Source organism: Pollicipes pollicipes, unplaced genomic scaffold (genome assembly GCF_011947565.3).
Source record: "Pollicipes pollicipes isolate AB1234 unplaced genomic scaffold, Ppol_2.1 Scaffold_6138;HRSCAF=7277_pilon_pilon_pilon, whole genome shotgun sequence".
Classification (NCBI taxonomy): Eukaryota; Metazoa; Arthropoda; class Thecostraca; order Pollicipedomorpha; family Pollicipedidae; genus Pollicipes; species Pollicipes pollicipes.
The window spans coordinates 29,345,184-29,362,527 of NW_023596818.1; the positions used below are offsets into that span (position 1 = coordinate 29,345,184).

Sequence of the window (17,344 nt, forward strand, 5' to 3'; positions counted from 1 at the left end):
ATTGCCTCGTGTCATGCCATGTTATGTCATGTCTAGCCAGCGCAAAGAGCCAGTGTGCCGCGCTGTGTCGTCTGTTCGGTCAGTGTGCCGAACTGTGTCGCCTGTTCGGTCAGTGTGTCGCGCTTGTGTCGCCTGTTCGGCATTGTGCCGCGCTGTGTCATCTGTTCGGCAGTGTGCCACGATGTGTCGCCCGCTCTTCAATATGCTGCGCTGTGTCGCTCGCTCGTCAGTATGCTGCGCTGTGTCGCCCGCTCGTCAGTGTGCCGCGCTGTGTTGCCTGTTCCGTCAGTGTGCCGAGCTGTGTCGCGTGTTCGGTCAGTGTGTCGCGCTACGTCGCCTGTTCGGCCGGTGTGCCGCGCTGTGTCACCTGTGTCGCAGCGATTACACTTCTGGGACTACGTCACTCGTCTCCTGTGAGATTGGTGGTGCATGAATATTGATCCGTTATGTTCACTGATTTCGGTCCCTCTGTGGCATTGACTGCTGTTTCTTGTCATCGCCGCCTCTTCCACGCATCATCACAGATAACGTTGTGCTAACCCTTCCTGCCAGCTGCGAATATGGCAGTTGGGCTCTTTCTCTGGCCAGGTGGCCTCTGACAGTATGGCTCCACCAGACCGCTTACCAGACAGCCTTCGAGAGCATGTCCTCGCCCGGCAGACAGCGTCGGACAGCGTTTCGCCGCGGGGAAAACTCTCTGACATGGTGCCTCCGCCCGGCAGGCACCCGATCCCGGCGTTCTACACGGTGTTCCGCCAGGACGGCGCCCGTCACCGGGAGGTAGTAAAGCCGCACCCGGCGCTGGCGCGCCTGTACCGGGCCACGCGCCGCCACCAGATCACGTTCGACACGAACCTGGTGCCGATGGTGTCGCCGCCGCTGCCCTGGGTGTCGGCGCGCTCCGGCGGCTACCTCATGTCCTCGTCGCCGCTGATGCGCATCAGGTGAGGCGGTGAGCCCGCCGCACGGGGAGCTGCTCTGCTGCGGAGAGCGGTGCTGGGCTCGTTTGGTGTGCGTTCGGGCCGCTCCTGTCCCGCCAGCAGCCGTCACCATCGTGTTGGCGGACGTGGTGGCAACACAATGCATACCATTTTTGGAGGCAGCAAACATTTTTGAGAACAATACGCTGATTTAGCTAGACAAAGCCACAGAGACTCTGGGCTAGATTTAACCATTGTTTGTGTCGTGGCCCAGACGGCACTGTGGCGTTGACGCGGGGCTGGACGGCACTGCGGCCAGTTCGCGCTGCCGACCGTACCGCACTGACAGCCGTCTGCTGCGGCCGCCAGGGCGTCTGGCCAGGCGAGCTCGCAGCTGAAGCGGCTGGAGGAGACGCCCACCCAGCAGCTGTATCCGGTGCTGGACTCGCTGAACCAGCTGGGAGCCGTCCCCTGGATCATCAACCAGCAGGCGAGGCTGCTGACCTGGAGAGGCTATCCAGCTGTGTCTCAGAGCTGGCTTTGGAGGGGCTACCCCATTGTGTCTCAGAGCTGGACTTGGGAGGCCACCCCGCTGCGTCTCAGGGCTAGACTTGGGGGGCCACCCCGCTGCGTCTCGGAGTTAGACTTGGAGAGGCCACCCCGCTGTGTCTCAGAGCTGGTCCGTGCGCCGCCGGTGTCCTCTGACCTAGAGCGGACCCAGAATGCCGCGTTGGGGGTCGTCCCCGGGTTGGGAGGGGACAAAAATTGAAAAATCGTCCTTAGTGCCAAAGGTGGCAAAAAACTCAGATTTGGCTCTTGGCGCCCTTTGACCTCCAGGAGCGTTCGAAACGAACTTCCCGTCGCAAAATTTGTTAAGATGTTCGGCAAGGTGAGCCCAGAAATGTGTCATTTTCACCCAAGTTAGGTCATCTTGCAGAGGGGGGGGGGGGGGCATGGCCCAGTTGGCCCCGTTGTATCCGCTCATGCCTCTATCTGTGCGCTCGTCGCCCGGCGTACGCTGCGGAGCGGGCGCTTAGTGTTTGACGGGCGCTGACTGCCGCCAGGTGCTGGACGTCGTGCTGCACTTATTCAACAACAACGGCTGTGCCGAGCTGGACATCCCGGCGCCGGTGACGCAGCTGCCGCCGCTGCCTACGCTGGACAGCACCATGACGCCCGCCGAGAAGCACCAGGGTAGGAGTGTGCGCGGCCCGGGGCCGGCGCCGGGCCGTCGAGCCCCGGCCGACGCTGGCGGGCCGTCACGCGGCTGGCGGCAACCCTGCGCGCCTCCGGACGCTGCTGGCCACTCGGGCCGCGCGGCCAGCACGGTCGGGTGTACGCGCTTCTCGTCTGAACACTTCTGGCGTGGGGGATCAGTGGTCTAGGCATTGCCCTTATTACACACAACTTGCGGTTGTATGACACCAACGCAGTCGGCGCGCTCCGAAACCCAAATTATCGCCGTCATCGTCATCATCATCATCATCAGGATTGTTTCCATCACGGACATTCTCTGTCACTGAATGCCACGCTGGCGCCTTGCACCACGTGGCGCGCCCAGCTGATGTACCGGCCGAGCTGCGGATTAGCCCGTACCTCACTGTGGGGCTTCCTGTCGATGGCCCGACAACGGGCTGGTCATTTCATTTCACGTCTCGCCAAATCTGATTTTTCCAATTTATGCGGCCGCCAGCTCCGAGGAACACCAAGAACACCAAGAAGAAAACTGACACGAAACGAACGGCATGCACCGTCGTGGATCTTCCTGGAAATCCAATGAACTGGTTTTTCAGGGCTGATGAATGCCACTATACGTGCCGTCAGTCACGCACCGAAATGTTGGATCCTCATTTGGTCAATTGATTTAGCTTTCGGACGTGACCCCGGAGTTGGCGTCATGGAGTTGACGTCAGCAAAGTCAGAAATCATCGGATCACCGGACATGTTCCCATTTCCCACCTCTCGCATGGTTTCACGACGCCTTCCTGCCATGCGTTGTGGTACCGCTGGAATGCGGTTACGAAGAGGGCTAGCCGCTCTTAGGGCGTGTGCTAAAGCGAAAACAGTGCTGAATTGTAGCCCCGCAAAATGGCAATGGCTAGCGAAAAGGAAGTTTTACAAACCAACAGGATCTAATCCTATAATCTTCCACGTCTGTTAATAAATGGGTACTTGTCCGTGCCCTAACGCGCTTGAAGCTTTCGTGACCACGTCAAGTCATCTAGTTTGTCCTGAAAGTGGCCAACAGGTGTGTGCCTGCGTGGCTGGAAGAAGCGTCTGTTCCGTATGACGTACGCCGAGCTTTTGACCTGTGACCTCCATTTGACCTGCTGCGCCCCGACAGTGAAGCAGCAGCGGGCTCAGATGAGTCGCCGAAAAGCGGAGCAGTTCAGCCTCTGGTGCGACGCGCTCTACAAACTCAGTCTGGCCAATCACGTGAGTCGATGCACCTTGCTCGTGATCACGCCCGCCGCGACAGCGTCCACCCCGGGTCAGGGTTACGCGTAGCTACTCGTGTGTGTTTGTCGGGACGCTGCCGAAGTTGTCCCGCTTAGGCTCCGCTCACTTTGGGCCTTACGAAACAGCTGCCGGTGCGTGCGTGGGTGTGTTGCGGCACTGGGCGCATTCGTCTCGAACGCAGTATAAACATATACCATGACAGCCTTATGTTACAACGCGATCAAAGCCTGCTGAAGTGGTGCGTGGAACAATACCCGTGTGCTTGTGTTGCGTGCATGACTACTGCACTAAACGGACTGTCCGTCGCTCAAACGTGCTCCGACGGTGTGCTGTCCTGCCACGTGACTGCCAGCCGGTCAGCGTTTGCTGACCTGCCCGCGCCTGCGGCAGTTTCGCGAGCGCGTGCTGTGGCTGCCACACACGGTGGACTTCCGCGGGCGCGCCTACCCCTGCCCGCCCCACCTCAGCCACCTGGGCTCCGACCTGTCGCGCTCGCTGCTCAAGTTCGCCCGGGGCAAGCCGCTCGGTCAGAAGGGGCTCGACTGGCTCAAGGTCAGCACGTGATGGGGCTGGGGTCTGGGTGTCTGCTGCTGGTCGGAAGGGGCTCGACTGGCTCAAGGTCAGCACGTGGCGGGGCTGGGGGCTGGGTGTCTGCTGCTGGTCGGAAGGGGCTCGACTGGCTCAAGGTCAGTACGTGGTGGGGCTGGGTGTCTGCTGCTGCTGGTCAGAGGGGACTCGAGTGGCTCAAGGTCAGCACGTGGTGGGGCTGGGGGCTGGGTGTCTGCTGCTGCTGGTCAGAGGGGACTCGACTGGCTCAAGGTCAGCACGCGGTGGGGGGTGGGTGTATGCTGCTGCTGGTCGGAAGGGACTCGACTGGTTCAAGATCAGCAGGTGGTGGGGGTGGGTGTCTGCTGCTGATCAGAAGGGACTCGACTGGCTCAAGGTCAGCACGTGGTGGGGGTGGGTGTGTGCTGCTGCTGGTCGGAAGGGACTCGACCGGCTCAAGGTCAGCAGGTGGCGGGGTGGGTGGCTGCTGCTGCTGGTCAGACGTACGGTGTGACTGTTGTAATGAAGTCCTGTGGAACATGCCGTCCTGGAAGCATACATGTGTCGTAAGTCACCGAAAATCCTAGAATCCTTAAAACATTGCATTCTATGGTCTTCTGAAGTTATTCTTAGGATGCGGTCATATGTCTGCCCGGCAGCACGCCATTCTTAATCAAGAATTCCTCAAGCATGATAAAACAGAGCTGATGGCATAAGCTGTTGCAATGAAGCTAAAAATTATTGGAAGTTGTTAGGTGGTGTTCTCAATGACGGGAAATAGTGCGTAGGTGGGTAGAAATGGATCTGAGGACGAAACAATATCGCGGTCCCGAAGCAACATCGCGATGTTAATAAACACCTCCGCCAACAGTGCCTCGGGTATCAAGTGATTTTGTTGTCAGTCGATTTGCTCTGGATTCTGTTAACTTGCACCGCTCCATTTGCATTCGGCAATAATCCGACATGCATATGACAACACCAAATGTTTCCAAACTACGTGATTGTTTGACTGAAAGGTACTTCGAATGCGGTTCTTGTCCAAAACATACGTCAAGCCCGATCCCCAGTTCTGCATCGTCAGAGAAGCCACATCCACCTCGTCGCCGGGGCTCACAGCGCCAGTAAACCTCGCGGTCCGGACTCGTAGCCGCCGTGTCTCTTGGTGGGCACCGTGTCGACGTTCGCGTGCGTCTCAGGTGCACCTGATAAACCTGACGGGCGTGAAGAAGCGGGAGCCGACGTCGGAGCGGCTGCGCTACTGCGACGAGGTTCTGGACGACGTTCTGGACTCGGCCGACCGGCCGCTGACGGTGAGGGGCGCTCTGGAGGGCGCCGGCCGCTGACGGTGAGGGGCGCTCCGCAGGGCGCCGGTCGCCGGCCGCTGACGGTGAGGGGCGCTCTGCAGGGTGCCGGTCGCCGACCGCTGACGGTGAGGGGCGCTCTGGAGGGCGCCGGTCGCCGGCCGCTGACGGTGAGGGGCGCTCTGCAGGGCGCCGGCCGCTGACGGTGAGGGGCGCTCTGCAGGGTGCCGGTCGCCGGCCGCTGACGGTGAGGGGCGCTCTGGAGGGCGCCGGTCGCCGGCCGGTGGCACGGAAACGTGCTGCCAGCTCGGACATCGGGTGTTGTGCGAACTGCACATCACTGCGGTGTGGTGCCCTCCGTGCGAAGGGCTTGCGGCTGGTGACCCGAGTCAGTCCGTCCGACCGCCCCACCTGCCCTGCCAAGGGTCGGCAGCGTGAGAGCCCACGTCTCCGACTTTGTCGACGAGACCTTGCAATAACAACTTGCCGACGAGACCTTTGTCTTGTCCGTGTGTTGGTACTCGGCCCGTGTGTTCTCTGCCCTGTCCGTGTGTTGGTCCTCGACCCGTGACGTCTGTCCTCTGCTCTGTCCGTGTGTTGGTCTTCAGCCCTCTGCCCGTCTGCTGGTCCTCGGCCCGTGACGTCTGTCCTCTGCTTTGCCCGTGTTGGTCCTCGGTCCGTGACGTCTGTCCTCTATCCTGTCCGTGTGTTGGTCCTCGGCCCGTGACGTCCGTCCTCTGCCCTGTCCGTGTGTTGGTCCTCGTTCCGTGATGCGTCTGTCCCCTGCCCTGTCCGTGTGTTGGCCCTCGGTCCGTGATGCGTCTGTCCTCTGCCCTGTCCATGTCTTGGTCCTCGGTCTGGGACGTCTGTCCTCTACCCTGTCCGTGTGTTGGTCCCCGGCCCGTGACGTCTGTCCTCTGCCCTGTCCGTGTGTTGGCCCTCGGTCCGTGACGTCCGTCCTCTGCCCTTTCCGTGTGTTGGTCCTCGGCCCGCGACGTCTACCCTCTGCCCTGCCCGTGTGTTGTTCCTCGGTCCGTGACGTCCGTCCTCTGCCCTGTCCGTGTGTTGGTCCTCGGTCCGTGACGTCTGTCCTCTGCCCTGTCCGTGTGTTGGTCCTCGGTCCGTGACGTCTGTCCTCTGCCCTGTCCGTGTGTTGGTCCTCGGTCCGTGACGTCCGTCCTCTGCCCTGCCCGTGTGTTGGTCCTCGGTCCGTGACGTCTGTCCTCTGCCCTGTCCGTGTGTTGGTCCCCGGCCCGTGACGCCTGCCCTCTGCCCTGTCCGTGTGTTGGTATTCGGTCCGTGACGTCTGTCCTCTGCCCTGTCCGTGTGTTGGTCTTCGGTCCGTGACGTCTGTCCTCTGCCCTGTCCGTGTGTTGGTCTTCGGTCCGTGACGTCCGTCCTCTGCCCTGTCTGTGTGTTGGTCCTCGGTCCGTGACGTCTGTCCTCTGCCCTGTCTGTGTGTTGGTCCTCGGTCCGTGACGTCTGTCCTCTGCCCTGTCTGTGTGTTGGTCCTCGGCCAGTGACGTCTGTCCTCTGCTCTGTCCGTGTGTTGGTCCTCGGTCCGTGACGTCTGTCCTCTGCCCTGTCCGTGTGTTAGTCCTCGGCCCGCGACGTCCGTCCTCTGCCCTGTCTGTGTGTTGGTCCTCGGTCCGTGACGTCTGTCCTCTGCCCTGTCCGTGTGTTAGTCCTCGGCCCGTGACGTCTGTCCTCTGCCCTGCCTGTGTGTCGGTCCTCGGTCCGTGACGCATCTGTCCCCGGCACGCCAGGGCCGAGGCTGGTGGCGGCGCTCGGAGGAGCCGTGGCAGACGCTGGCCTCCTGTCAGGAGCTGGCCGCCGCGCTGCGCTCGGCCGAGCCGACCGCCTTCGTCAGCCACCTGCCCGTCCACCAGGACGGCTCCTGTAACGGGCTGCAGCACTACGCGGCGCTGGGCCGCGACACGGCCGGCGCTGCCAGCGTCAACCTGGCGCCGGCCGACCGGCCGCAGGACGTCTACAGCGGCGTGGCCGTGCTGGTGAGGCGCCCACACGTCACGCAGGCAGACTGTACCGACCGCACAGCCGAACCCTAGGATAGCACGGCGTAGTGGAGATCCCACACAGTACAGGGGTGGGGCAGTGTTCACTGCGACAACACAGTGGTCCTGCCTCGCGCAGGATCCCATGACGACCAGCTAGGTGTGCTGGTCGCCCGGAGGACCGTGAGTGAGCAATGTTTCGCCGCGAGATGCCAGGCGTAAACCATGCCAAAGGCTCGCTTCCATGGAAAGCAACAATTCGGCGAGAGCGACTGAAATAATTCATTTTCGCTGTGGCGTGTGTTGTCACCTATAACCAGCAGAATTCTACGGTAGGGTGACATGGAGTGTGCTTTACATCCAGCCATCCTTGCTGGGCCAAGCATTACTGAATCAGGCGACAGCTCCCTACAGAGGCGGACGAGATTGTGAGTTCGGGCTTCTTTTGCTGGTAGCTATTGACCCGCAGTATATCAACCAGCAGGTACCGGTTAAATGACGTTATCAAGAGAACATTGGTTAGGTGGTCAATATTTTAGTTTCACACTGTGCCTCCAATCACGAGCGAAAGGTAAAGCCGTGTTAAACTCACATCCTGTCCCTTTTGATCATGCTCACCTCGTGAAATTAAATATTGACAATATAACCAATGTTTGCTTGATTACGTTTGACCAGTGCTTCCCGGAATTGATAAATGTCAGCATAAGAACTCTGAACCCATAATGCAAAAAAAAAAAACAGGGCTCAAAGCCTTTCTTGCTGATATGAAGTGGGACGGTGTCGGTGTGTCCCCCAGCGACGCCGGCCGGTCTGTGTCGCGGCCGCCTCCGCCTCCGGCGGGGGCGTTGTCGGTGTGTCCCCAGCGGCGCCGGCCGGCCCGCGCCGCGGCCGCCTCCGCCTCAGGCCGGGGCAGTGCCGGCGGTGACGGCGCGCGGGGTCGCCAGGTGGAGCAGCAGCGCCAGAAGGACGCCAGCGAGGGCCTGCCGATCGCGGCCGCGCTCGACGGCTTCGTGCGCCGCAAGGTCGTCAAGCAGACGGTCATGACCACCGTGTACGGCGTCACACGCTACGGCGCTCGCCTGCAGATCGCCAAACAGCTCAACAGTGAGTCGCCGTCGCCGGCGCCGGCGGGGCGGCTCAGGCAGAGCTGTACTGCGCTGCTGCACCGCTGCTGGCAGTCATGACCAAGATGGACAATAAATGGCCCTGCAGTCATAGCGCCCGAAAGCCCAATAACTAACTAGCGACGGGCTGGGCTGGGCTGGGCTGGGCTGGACCGAAGATTGGAGCCAGATAAAATAGGCTGTAAACCCGTATGGAGCAGGAGTACACTACTGCAAATGTACAGGAACAGACTGGGCACACTTTCCTGAGCGTGCATGTGAGTCTCATAATCAGATCTCCGACAAGACGCTTGGCCACGTACTTCAAATGGGGATGTATCACGTGCCCAAGGAGTAATTGCTGTACGTCTGCCTTCGCTAACCTGGCCCAAGCTTCGTTCCATTCAATCATACTATGCTCTGTTGGAGCGGTTTGAGTGGGATTGAAACATGTGTGCCTGTATTCGGTGTTACTCTGGCGTTGGTGGCGCTGCCATGGGCGTGATGGTTTGTCTGCGCGTCAGCTATCTAAGTGCATGGGTGGACTCGGCGTTGTCCGGCCGCCTCTGACTAACGCCCCCCCCCCCCCCCCCGGCCGTCTCTGACTGCCGCTCCTCCGGTCTCCTCTGACTGCCGCTCCTCCGGTCTCCTCTGACTGCCGCTCCTCCGGCCGCCTCTGACTGACGCTCCCCCGGCCGCCTCTGACTGCCGCTCCTCCGGCCGCCTCTGACTGACGCTCCCCCGGCCGCCTCTGACTGCCGCTCCCCCGGCCGCCTCTGACTGCCGCTCCTCCGGCCGCCTCTGACTGACGCTCCCCCGGCCGCCTCTGACTGCCGCTCCTCCGGTCTCCTCTGACTGCCGCTCCTCCGGTCTCCTCTGACTGCCGCTCCTCCGGCCGCCTCTGACTGACGCTCCCCCGGCCGCCTCTGACTGACGCTCCCCCGGCCGCCTCTGACTGCCGCTCCTCCGGCCGCCTCTGACTGCCGCTCCCCCGGCCGCCTCTGACTGACCCTCCTCCGGCCGCCTGTGACTGACGCTCCCCCGGCCGCCTCTGACTGACGCTCCCCCGGCCGCCTGTGACTGACGCTCCCCCGGTCACCTCTGACTGACGTTCCCCCGGCCGCCTGTGACTGACGCTCCTCCGGCCGCCTCTGACTGACGCTCCCCCCGGCCGCAGATATCCCGGACTTCCCGAAAGAGCACGTGTGGCAGGGCTCCCTCTACCTGGTGACGCGCACGTTCCTGAGCCTGCAGCAGATGTTCACTGCCGCCAAGGAGATCCAGGTAAGAGTGCCAACGAGTTCAAGGAGAGTACAGGGATCCCCGAGTGGAGTGGAAGCGGTCGGGAGAGGTCGGGTAGGGCCCTGTTCAGGGAGCTAACTCACACGGGCTTGGTCACTCGGAACGTTCCATTGGTTCGAAGTATGAGTACTGCGACCTATGACACGAAGGCAGCCTCAGCGTAAATTTGAATCGACAACCACTGCTAGCCCGCCCGCCCGCCACTGACCGTGGGCCCCGCGACCCGTTGACGTCACTAATTGGCTGTGACATGACGCGGGGGTGGCGCTAACGGCGTCACCCATTCGCCCTGGGCGGGGGCGTTTGGTGCTCAAAATTCTATACGTGATCGCTTGATGCTTCATGGAAGAAGCATCATGCGTTGTGCGTTGTGATGTGTATGACTTTGTGGATGTTCCGTATGCTTTGCTTCAGCCTCGAGCTCCCTCGCAGCTTTGCTACAAAGCGAGGTGCCGTTCGGCGGATGTTGTCGGATTGGACGAGCCCCCAGACTGTGTGTGGGATGGGACGAGCCCCCCCCCCCCCCCCAGACTGTGTGTCGGATTTGACGAGCCCCCCAGGCTGTGTGTGGGATGGGACGAGCCCCCCCCCCCCCAGACTGTGTGTCGGATTTGACGAGCCCCCCAGGCCGTGGCACCGATGAGCGGACGTCCAGGACCTGTTGAGCGGCGCACCCGAGTCGCCTCGGGTGGGTCGGCTGTGACCGCGTGCCGCCGGCTATGTGACGCACACGACACGCGCCTGAGCGGCTCCCGTCGCGGCAGGACTGGTTCACCGAGTGCGCGCGCGTCGTGTCGTCGGTGCGCGGCGAGTCGGTGGAGTGGGTGACGCCGCTCGGCCTGCCCGTCGTCCAGCCCTACTTCCGGCAAAACAACAAGCCGGCCAGCCGGCCGCTCGGCGACACGGGTCGCATGAGCTCGCCCCACTTCTACCACGAGGCCTACGAGTGAGTAACCCCCCCCCCCCCCCCCCTGTGTAGTCGGGGCGTACCAGGAAGTGGCTGAATTCAGGTCGCGTCAGACCATTGCCTTGGGCTACTTTTAGCTGCTGAATGCGGGACCAAAGCGTGGGTCTATGCGGCTTACGCCTGTTAAGCGTTCCAGCCTGGTTCTCCCCGGTTGTTGTCTTTCCTGCCTAATCGTGTTACTCCGTAGCATGGGGCTCATACTTTTACGTGATCTTAGAGCACTGACTTTCAAGTCCACGCTTCTTACGTCGACTTATGACACCTATTTGCACCTTGTAGTACCGTAGCTTGCCGCCCACGGCTTCCATGTGGGTGTGGTTCCTTTTTGCCTAATATTGTCAGCCACCTGACAGTGAGACCTCTTGCCGTAACAGGCCACCACAGCCGAATGACCGGGTCGAATTTGAGGCGAAAACGCTCTTGAGATTGGCAAGCTTGCTTTCGAGCAAGTGCAGGTGTCATAAGTCGCGTATAAAAACTTTTGGACGGATTTGACCTAGTATGACCTGTGATGGCCTGGATCCAAAACCCAGGCATAATAAAACCCGACATCACTGACGTCAAAGTCGATATTGATGAAATGATTAAGTCTGTCAATTGCCAACAGGTGAAATGCGTTGTCGACCTAGCGAGAAACCCAACTATAACCTTCATAATGACCTTGAATGAATGAATGAATGACCCAACTGTGACCTTCATAAATGGGTCGTGGGTCGCGACCTATCCGGGCAAATGCTGGGAGCTGTCAGTGCGGTCAAAAACGTGGGCGTTAGCTACTAGAAAAGGATAGATTGAATGGCTGCCAAGTTATTCCAGGAAAAGTTCAGGAGCCTGCCAGGTCCCCTCTGGTCGGGCGACGGTCAGGATGCCTCCGTGGGCGACGTCGGGGATGGCCGGAGGTGGCCGGAGGACATCGCACCAACGCACTCAGCGCGGTCGACAGTCTATCGACCGTCGCAGTGTCGCCGGTGTCGACAGTCAACCATACTGTATCTGTGCCGACAGCCGGCCAAACGCCATGAAGCAGCGGAACGCTTTCCCTCCCAACTTCATCCACTCGCTGGACTCGTCACACATGATGCTGACCTCGCTGCACTGCCAGCATGCTGACATCACCTTCGTGTCCGTCCACGACTGCTACTGGACCCACGCCGCCTCCGTCGACGCCATGAACAAGGTGCCTGCCGAGAATGGCTGCGTTGGCTGAAATCAGCGCTCGGCTGTTGGTCGCAGAAATGGATTTAAACGCGAACTTTCGTAATAATTCTCGTCCCATTAGTTGAACTGATAAATGTGAGCCATATAGCTGCTTGCGGATTTGTAGGCGAGGTACGACGACATTTACTGTTACTAAGTTACACTGCTACTAAGACTGATCTGCAGTAGGCATGTATTGTATTGCTGTTTTCAGTTCCGCGGTAACCGGTCCTTTCCTGTGCATGTTGGGCTTGCAGCAGGACCAAAGATGGAGGTCGAGAAAACTTAGATCAGAAGAGTGAGGGGCCCTTTCAACTTCAGTTTTTAGATAAATGAGACGCTTCCGGAAGTGGGCTGACAACCGCTGTTTTATAACTTACGCTGTGTGGTACTGCTCCATCCTGTTGGAACCCTTCTTCCCGTCTCGTGTCATTCAGTATTCTTCCCAGTGGGGTCCAAAATTTTTTAAGGACGCATAAAATGTCTCGCGTAGTATTGTTGTCTATTGTTAGTCACACTTCAGGAACGTCCGATAATGCCTGACTTTCCCCAGGTAACACGTGCAGTCACTGTTTTAGAATGCAACGGTTTCTCGACGACGTTTGAGGCCGTTTGCTTCCCCAGACAATGATGTTCTTGCTGTTGACGCATCCGCTGAGGCGAAAGTGGACTTGCCTGAAAACCAGACGTGGTTTGAGAACTCTGGGGTCCTCTGATATGTTCCGTAAAGAACAGTTTCACATGTTGACACGCTTCTTGTTATTCTCTTCGAGTGGTTGGGATAATTATGTGTGGTACGGGTGTAACTTTACATCCGTAAAAAACAGTGGCGATAATATTGCGGATATGATTTCGCGGCTTTCTTCTTTACGTGATGAATTTTACACATACTTACGTCACGTGGAGTTTATCGTTCAATAGTTCTGGAATGTCTTACTTTTGGGACACTAGATGGCACGGATGTGTGAGTTTCATCCGCCGGCTGCGCTCCATTCGGTCTATAGACCCGTCCGTTCCTATCAGCAGCGGAAAAGATGACGCCGCGCAAAGTCTCTACTATATCCATCCTGTTCCGTCCCGTGCTGTCCCGTCCCGCTCTGTTCCGTAATGTGCCGTTCCGTTACGTGCCGTGCCGTACCGTGCCGTGCCGTGCCGTACCGTGCCGTGCCGTACCGTGCTGTGCCGTACCATGCCCTGCCGCGCCGTTCCATGCCATGCCATGCCGTGCCGTAGCGACCTTTCCTGTCCCATGTCGTCCCGTCCCGTCCTGACCTCATCTAACCTAACTTGACCTAACCTAAGGAACTTCTGCACCATGGCCCAGAAACTGTCCCTCTGTCCGTCCTTCTTTGTTCTCTTCCTTACTTTCTTTCCTCCTTTCTTAATTCCTTTCTTGCTGGCACTCTTGAACAATAACGTCAAAGATAAAAGAACCAACCTAAAACACGCCCTCCTTTTGCCGTGCCTGCCTGAGTGATTGGCGTCTGCCACTGTTTGGCGTGGCTGGCAGATGTAACCGTAACCCTGTGACTCGTCCGGACAGCTGGCGTGACCTCGTGACTCGTCGGGCCAGCTGGCGTGACCTGTGACTCGCCCTTCCTGCTATGTGACCCTGTAACTCTTCCGGCCAGCTGGTGTGACCCTGTGACTCGATCCGCTAGCTGGCGTGACCTGTGATTCATCCGGTTAGCTGGTGTGACCTTGCGACTCGTCCGGCCAGCTGGCGTGACCTTGTGATTCGTCCGGCCGGCTGTTGTGGCTCTGTGACTCGTCCAGCCAGCTGGCGTGACCTGTGCCTGTCCGGCCAGCTGGCGTGACCTGTGACTCTTCCGGCCAGCTGGCGTGACCTGTGCCTCGCTCGGGCCCGCAGGTGTGCCGGGAGCAGTTTGTGGCGCTGCACAGCCGGCCGCTTCTGCAGGAGCTGGCCGAGGGCCTGCTGGGCCGGTTCGGCTACCCGTCGGATGGCCGGCTGCCGGAGCCGGCCTCGCACAGCCGCCTCAACAGCGTTCTGGCGGCCGTGCCCGAGCAGGGCGACTTCGACCTGCGCCGAGTGCTCGAGTCGGTCTACTTCTTCAGCTGAGCCGCGTCGGCCGCGTCGCCGGCCGCCGTGTTTCTCGGCTGAGCCTTGGCGCTTGTCGCGCTGCCCGCGACTGGGCTGTGCCTGTTGTCGTGGTTGTGTGGGAGCTGGGAGTCATGGTGGGAGCTGTCCAAGCGTGTTGGGCGTGGTCCGTTGATCCGGCATGTTGCTGCATAATCCACTGTGTTCACTGGTGACGAGACGCCGCGTTGTGTCGTGGAACAACTTAGCTGTGTCGGCAGTTGCGTGAGCATTTACAGATTGGTGGAGCTGAGACGCGGTGTTAGTTCGAAATCGGACGTCTTATTTGAGGCAATCGGGGAACCTGTCATGGTAGGTCCTCACAGGCATGATGGCTGAGCGATCAGCTCCCTCCGCTCAAACCTGCTAGGTCAGACCTGGTAGGTCGGACCTGGCAGGTCTCCGGGGTACTTGATATTGACCGCGTGTCCGGCGGTCCGAAGGGAAGCGACACATCTGTTCGCGCGCCGTCTCTGGATTGCCGGTGGCTGTGAGGGTCATAACACCCAGGGGTCTGGGTACAGCAGAGGTTCCAGCCCGCGTCACATGAAAGTCGAGGGCTCCAACGACTTGGCCGTTATGTCCCCTGGATGCCCAGCTGTGTCTGTGTCTGTTGCGAACGTGTCTGTTGCGGTTGTAAACTGGAACGCATTGGTTGGTTTTACGTTTTGTAATTTGCCATGTGCGAGGCAGAACAAACATGCCAGTCCAGTAACAGCGTAGCGATCATAGATATGATGAGGTGCGGTGTGGTCTGCAGTCAAGGTATGCGTTTCAGCTCGAGCACTTCGAGCTCTTTTTCTGGGCATCATCCCTGCCGAGGCGTGAGGTGCTTTGGGGAGGGCGGGGGGGGGGGGGGGCATACGGATCGCAATGATTGGCCGTTGGAAGTATCGGACACGCCCATGCACACGTGTGTGGTTGTTTCTAGTCATACAGGTACCTCCCGACCGGGGAGTCGCCATAGTGTCTTACACTTCGTAGACATTTCACTGCGAACGAACAGGCATGCATAATGTGGCAATACAAAGCTGTGAGACGTGGCTCGTGGTATGACCAAGCGACGTGCAGCCTGCCTTCAATTCCCGCCGCCAATTTCACCTAACTGGCGTGCCAACAGACAGGAGGCCGAGCATCTAGGTTCTGTAGCTTCCTTGGGCCGTTGGACAACCCAGCGGGAACGCTGTGCGCAACATTCTGCGAACAGCCACAGCGCCACACAGAGAATGGTCTGGGATTCCCACTGGCTTCACTCCGCGCGTCGATTACCCCCTCGAGACGCTGAGTCGTGCGATGCTCATGGTCCAGCGTCTGAATAATGAACACTGCGGCCCATGCTCGGGTTGCCCGTCATAGCCGGCGAAATAAACACGAAGTTGACTGCGCTCGTATTTACGAACGGTTTCCGCTCACTGCTGCGCGAAGAAATGGTGCCGTTGGCGCCAGAAGCCTTGCCACCAATGGCGTCACATTGACTGATCGCACCAATAGGAGAAGGACCGCAGGTAACATTTGTCAGCTGTTGACACTCACAGGTCACTCGGGCGCACTGTTTGTGCTACGTTGTTCCACTCAGGACATAGCACAGGCATCGTTTTGCTGTTGTTCCTGATCGCTTCGCCGCACGGAGAGCGGTTGCTGTTGGCATGGCCATAGCACCGTCTCCAACCACATAGCATTGATGAGCAGCTCAATAATCCATAGTATGTCCTGATAGATTTCGGCTAGGCCGTGGCTTCCCTCTGGGGTTTTGGACTTTAATTCAGCGGGCCGTGGTGGTCGAAGATGCGTGACAAGCCCATACAGCCGAATCTCACACGTCAGTTATGGTTGCGCCGGAAGACACAGGACCCCAACCACGAAAGTAAAGGCCACGAAAGTACACATTCGCATCGACCCGGCGCAGCCGTCTGCTGTGGACTGTGTCCAGTGGCTAGTATTTGACACGGTTTTGGCATGCTAAGCGACCGCGTCAAAGGTGAGCCAAATAGCGTCAATTACTAGCCGTTGTGCACACCGGCCAAACGTCATACATCAAATCTCATTCTGATAAACTGGTGCGGGTTGTAGTGACTGGGATCGGGCGGCAGTGAAGTAACGATTTAAAATAAAACCGTCCAAGAGAGATGCAGCCCGGTAGGTAATCTACGGGACACGTTACCATGGCGACTGCGTGCTCTCGTCTGAGACGCAGATAGTGGGCAGGAACCCGGAACTCACTCAAACCTACGCTCAGTTCTGCCGTTGGCTGATCGATCGACTCCGACATGCTCCACCTCCTGGCCTCTGGCACGCCTCTTCCCCGGATTATCGTGGGTTGTATGTCCTGGATCCAATGGTATCAAGGGGACAAAGTATCCGATGAATCTCTTCCATCGTCATCTGATGAATCTCTTCCACCAGGTCTTTGACGCCAAATGTCGCAAATTTTTCGACTGGGCACGTACGGAACTTTATAGAGCCGTATTCGCAACGACGAAGCAACAAGCGTGCTCCGCACAAGCAACAGACCTGTTGCTGTTGCTACACTGGCAACACAGCTGTTGCTAGTTTAAAACAGCTGTCGGTCACGGTGGAGAGGGCCACGAGCGGTGACACCGCTCGGCGCACGCTCGGACCCGCCAGTCTGCACCACCTGTCGCTGATGACGCCGGTCGGCCGCGCCTCGCTCCGATCGATCCGCCGCACACGGTGCGCAGTTCTCCGTGCCGGGGCCGACGCATATCCCACGTAAACAACAGTGGGAGCTGGGAGGAAACGAAACTGTTGCCGGTGTCATTGCGTTGTTACAGGGTCGCACAGTGCGGCCGTGTGACTGTCCGGCTACACCAACAGGTGACAGTCGCAGAACTGGCAATATTCGCGACCTTTTCAAGGTCAAAGGCGAGGGAAAATCGTTACCTGGCAGCCCTGGGAAAGCGAGCCATTGGAAATGGCAGCTTTCGGAAATCAGCTATTGCAGACAAGGAAGCAGAAAACAGTCCCGGCATCAACCAGAAAATGGCAAGCGCGGTGGCGGAATATATATATATATATATATATATATATATATATATATATTGTTTATATATTTATATCCCTGCGTGAGATCGGCAAAGAAACCCGTTGTTGTTCAGGGGTGTGTTGAGAGGCCCAATTTGCCAGAGAGCTGGTGGTGCTGCAGTTTAGAAGCATCTAATTCTCTAGGCGTAAACCGTCTTCACGACCGCATGGTTCACTGATCATCAGGCGAATCACCAACTCTAGGTCACCGTTCATTTTCAAAGTCTTACTTTGACAAGCATTCTCCCAACCATCATTAAAGAGCATTCACATTGCGCATGCTTAGAAATACAAATTCATTAATTCTGAGCCAGTTATCAGATCTCTGCGAGTAGCAGTCCCAGTGGTCACAAGTACCGCAGGAGTGCAAAGACCGTCTGCAGAGTATACACG

The 17,344-nt window shown here is 58.8% G+C and overlaps 1 protein-coding gene across 1 annotated transcript in view; it reads left to right on the forward strand.

The window, feature by feature from the left end:
* Window positions 1–13,891, forward strand: part of LOC119106338 (DNA-directed RNA polymerase, mitochondrial) — a 23,736-nt gene extending 9,845 nt beyond the window's left edge. Inside the window, exons 10-21 of the mRNA XM_037229956.1 lie at window positions 723–944; window positions 1,290–1,410; window positions 1,985–2,114; window positions 3,265–3,356; window positions 3,771–3,932; window positions 5,123–5,236; window positions 6,994–7,239; window positions 8,187–8,346; window positions 9,523–9,629; window positions 10,412–10,593; window positions 11,620–11,791; window positions 13,682–13,891. Coding sequence (XP_037085851.1) covers window positions 723–944; window positions 1,290–1,410; window positions 1,985–2,114; window positions 3,265–3,356; window positions 3,771–3,932; window positions 5,123–5,236; window positions 6,994–7,239; window positions 8,187–8,346; window positions 9,523–9,629; window positions 10,412–10,593; window positions 11,620–11,791; window positions 13,682–13,891 — 1,918 coding nt within the window. The remainder of the gene's footprint in view (window positions 1–722; window positions 945–1,289; window positions 1,411–1,984; window positions 2,115–3,264; window positions 3,357–3,770; window positions 3,933–5,122; window positions 5,237–6,993; window positions 7,240–8,186; window positions 8,347–9,522; window positions 9,630–10,411; window positions 10,594–11,619; window positions 11,792–13,681) is intronic.
* Window positions 13,892–17,344: the final 3,453 nt, after the last annotated feature.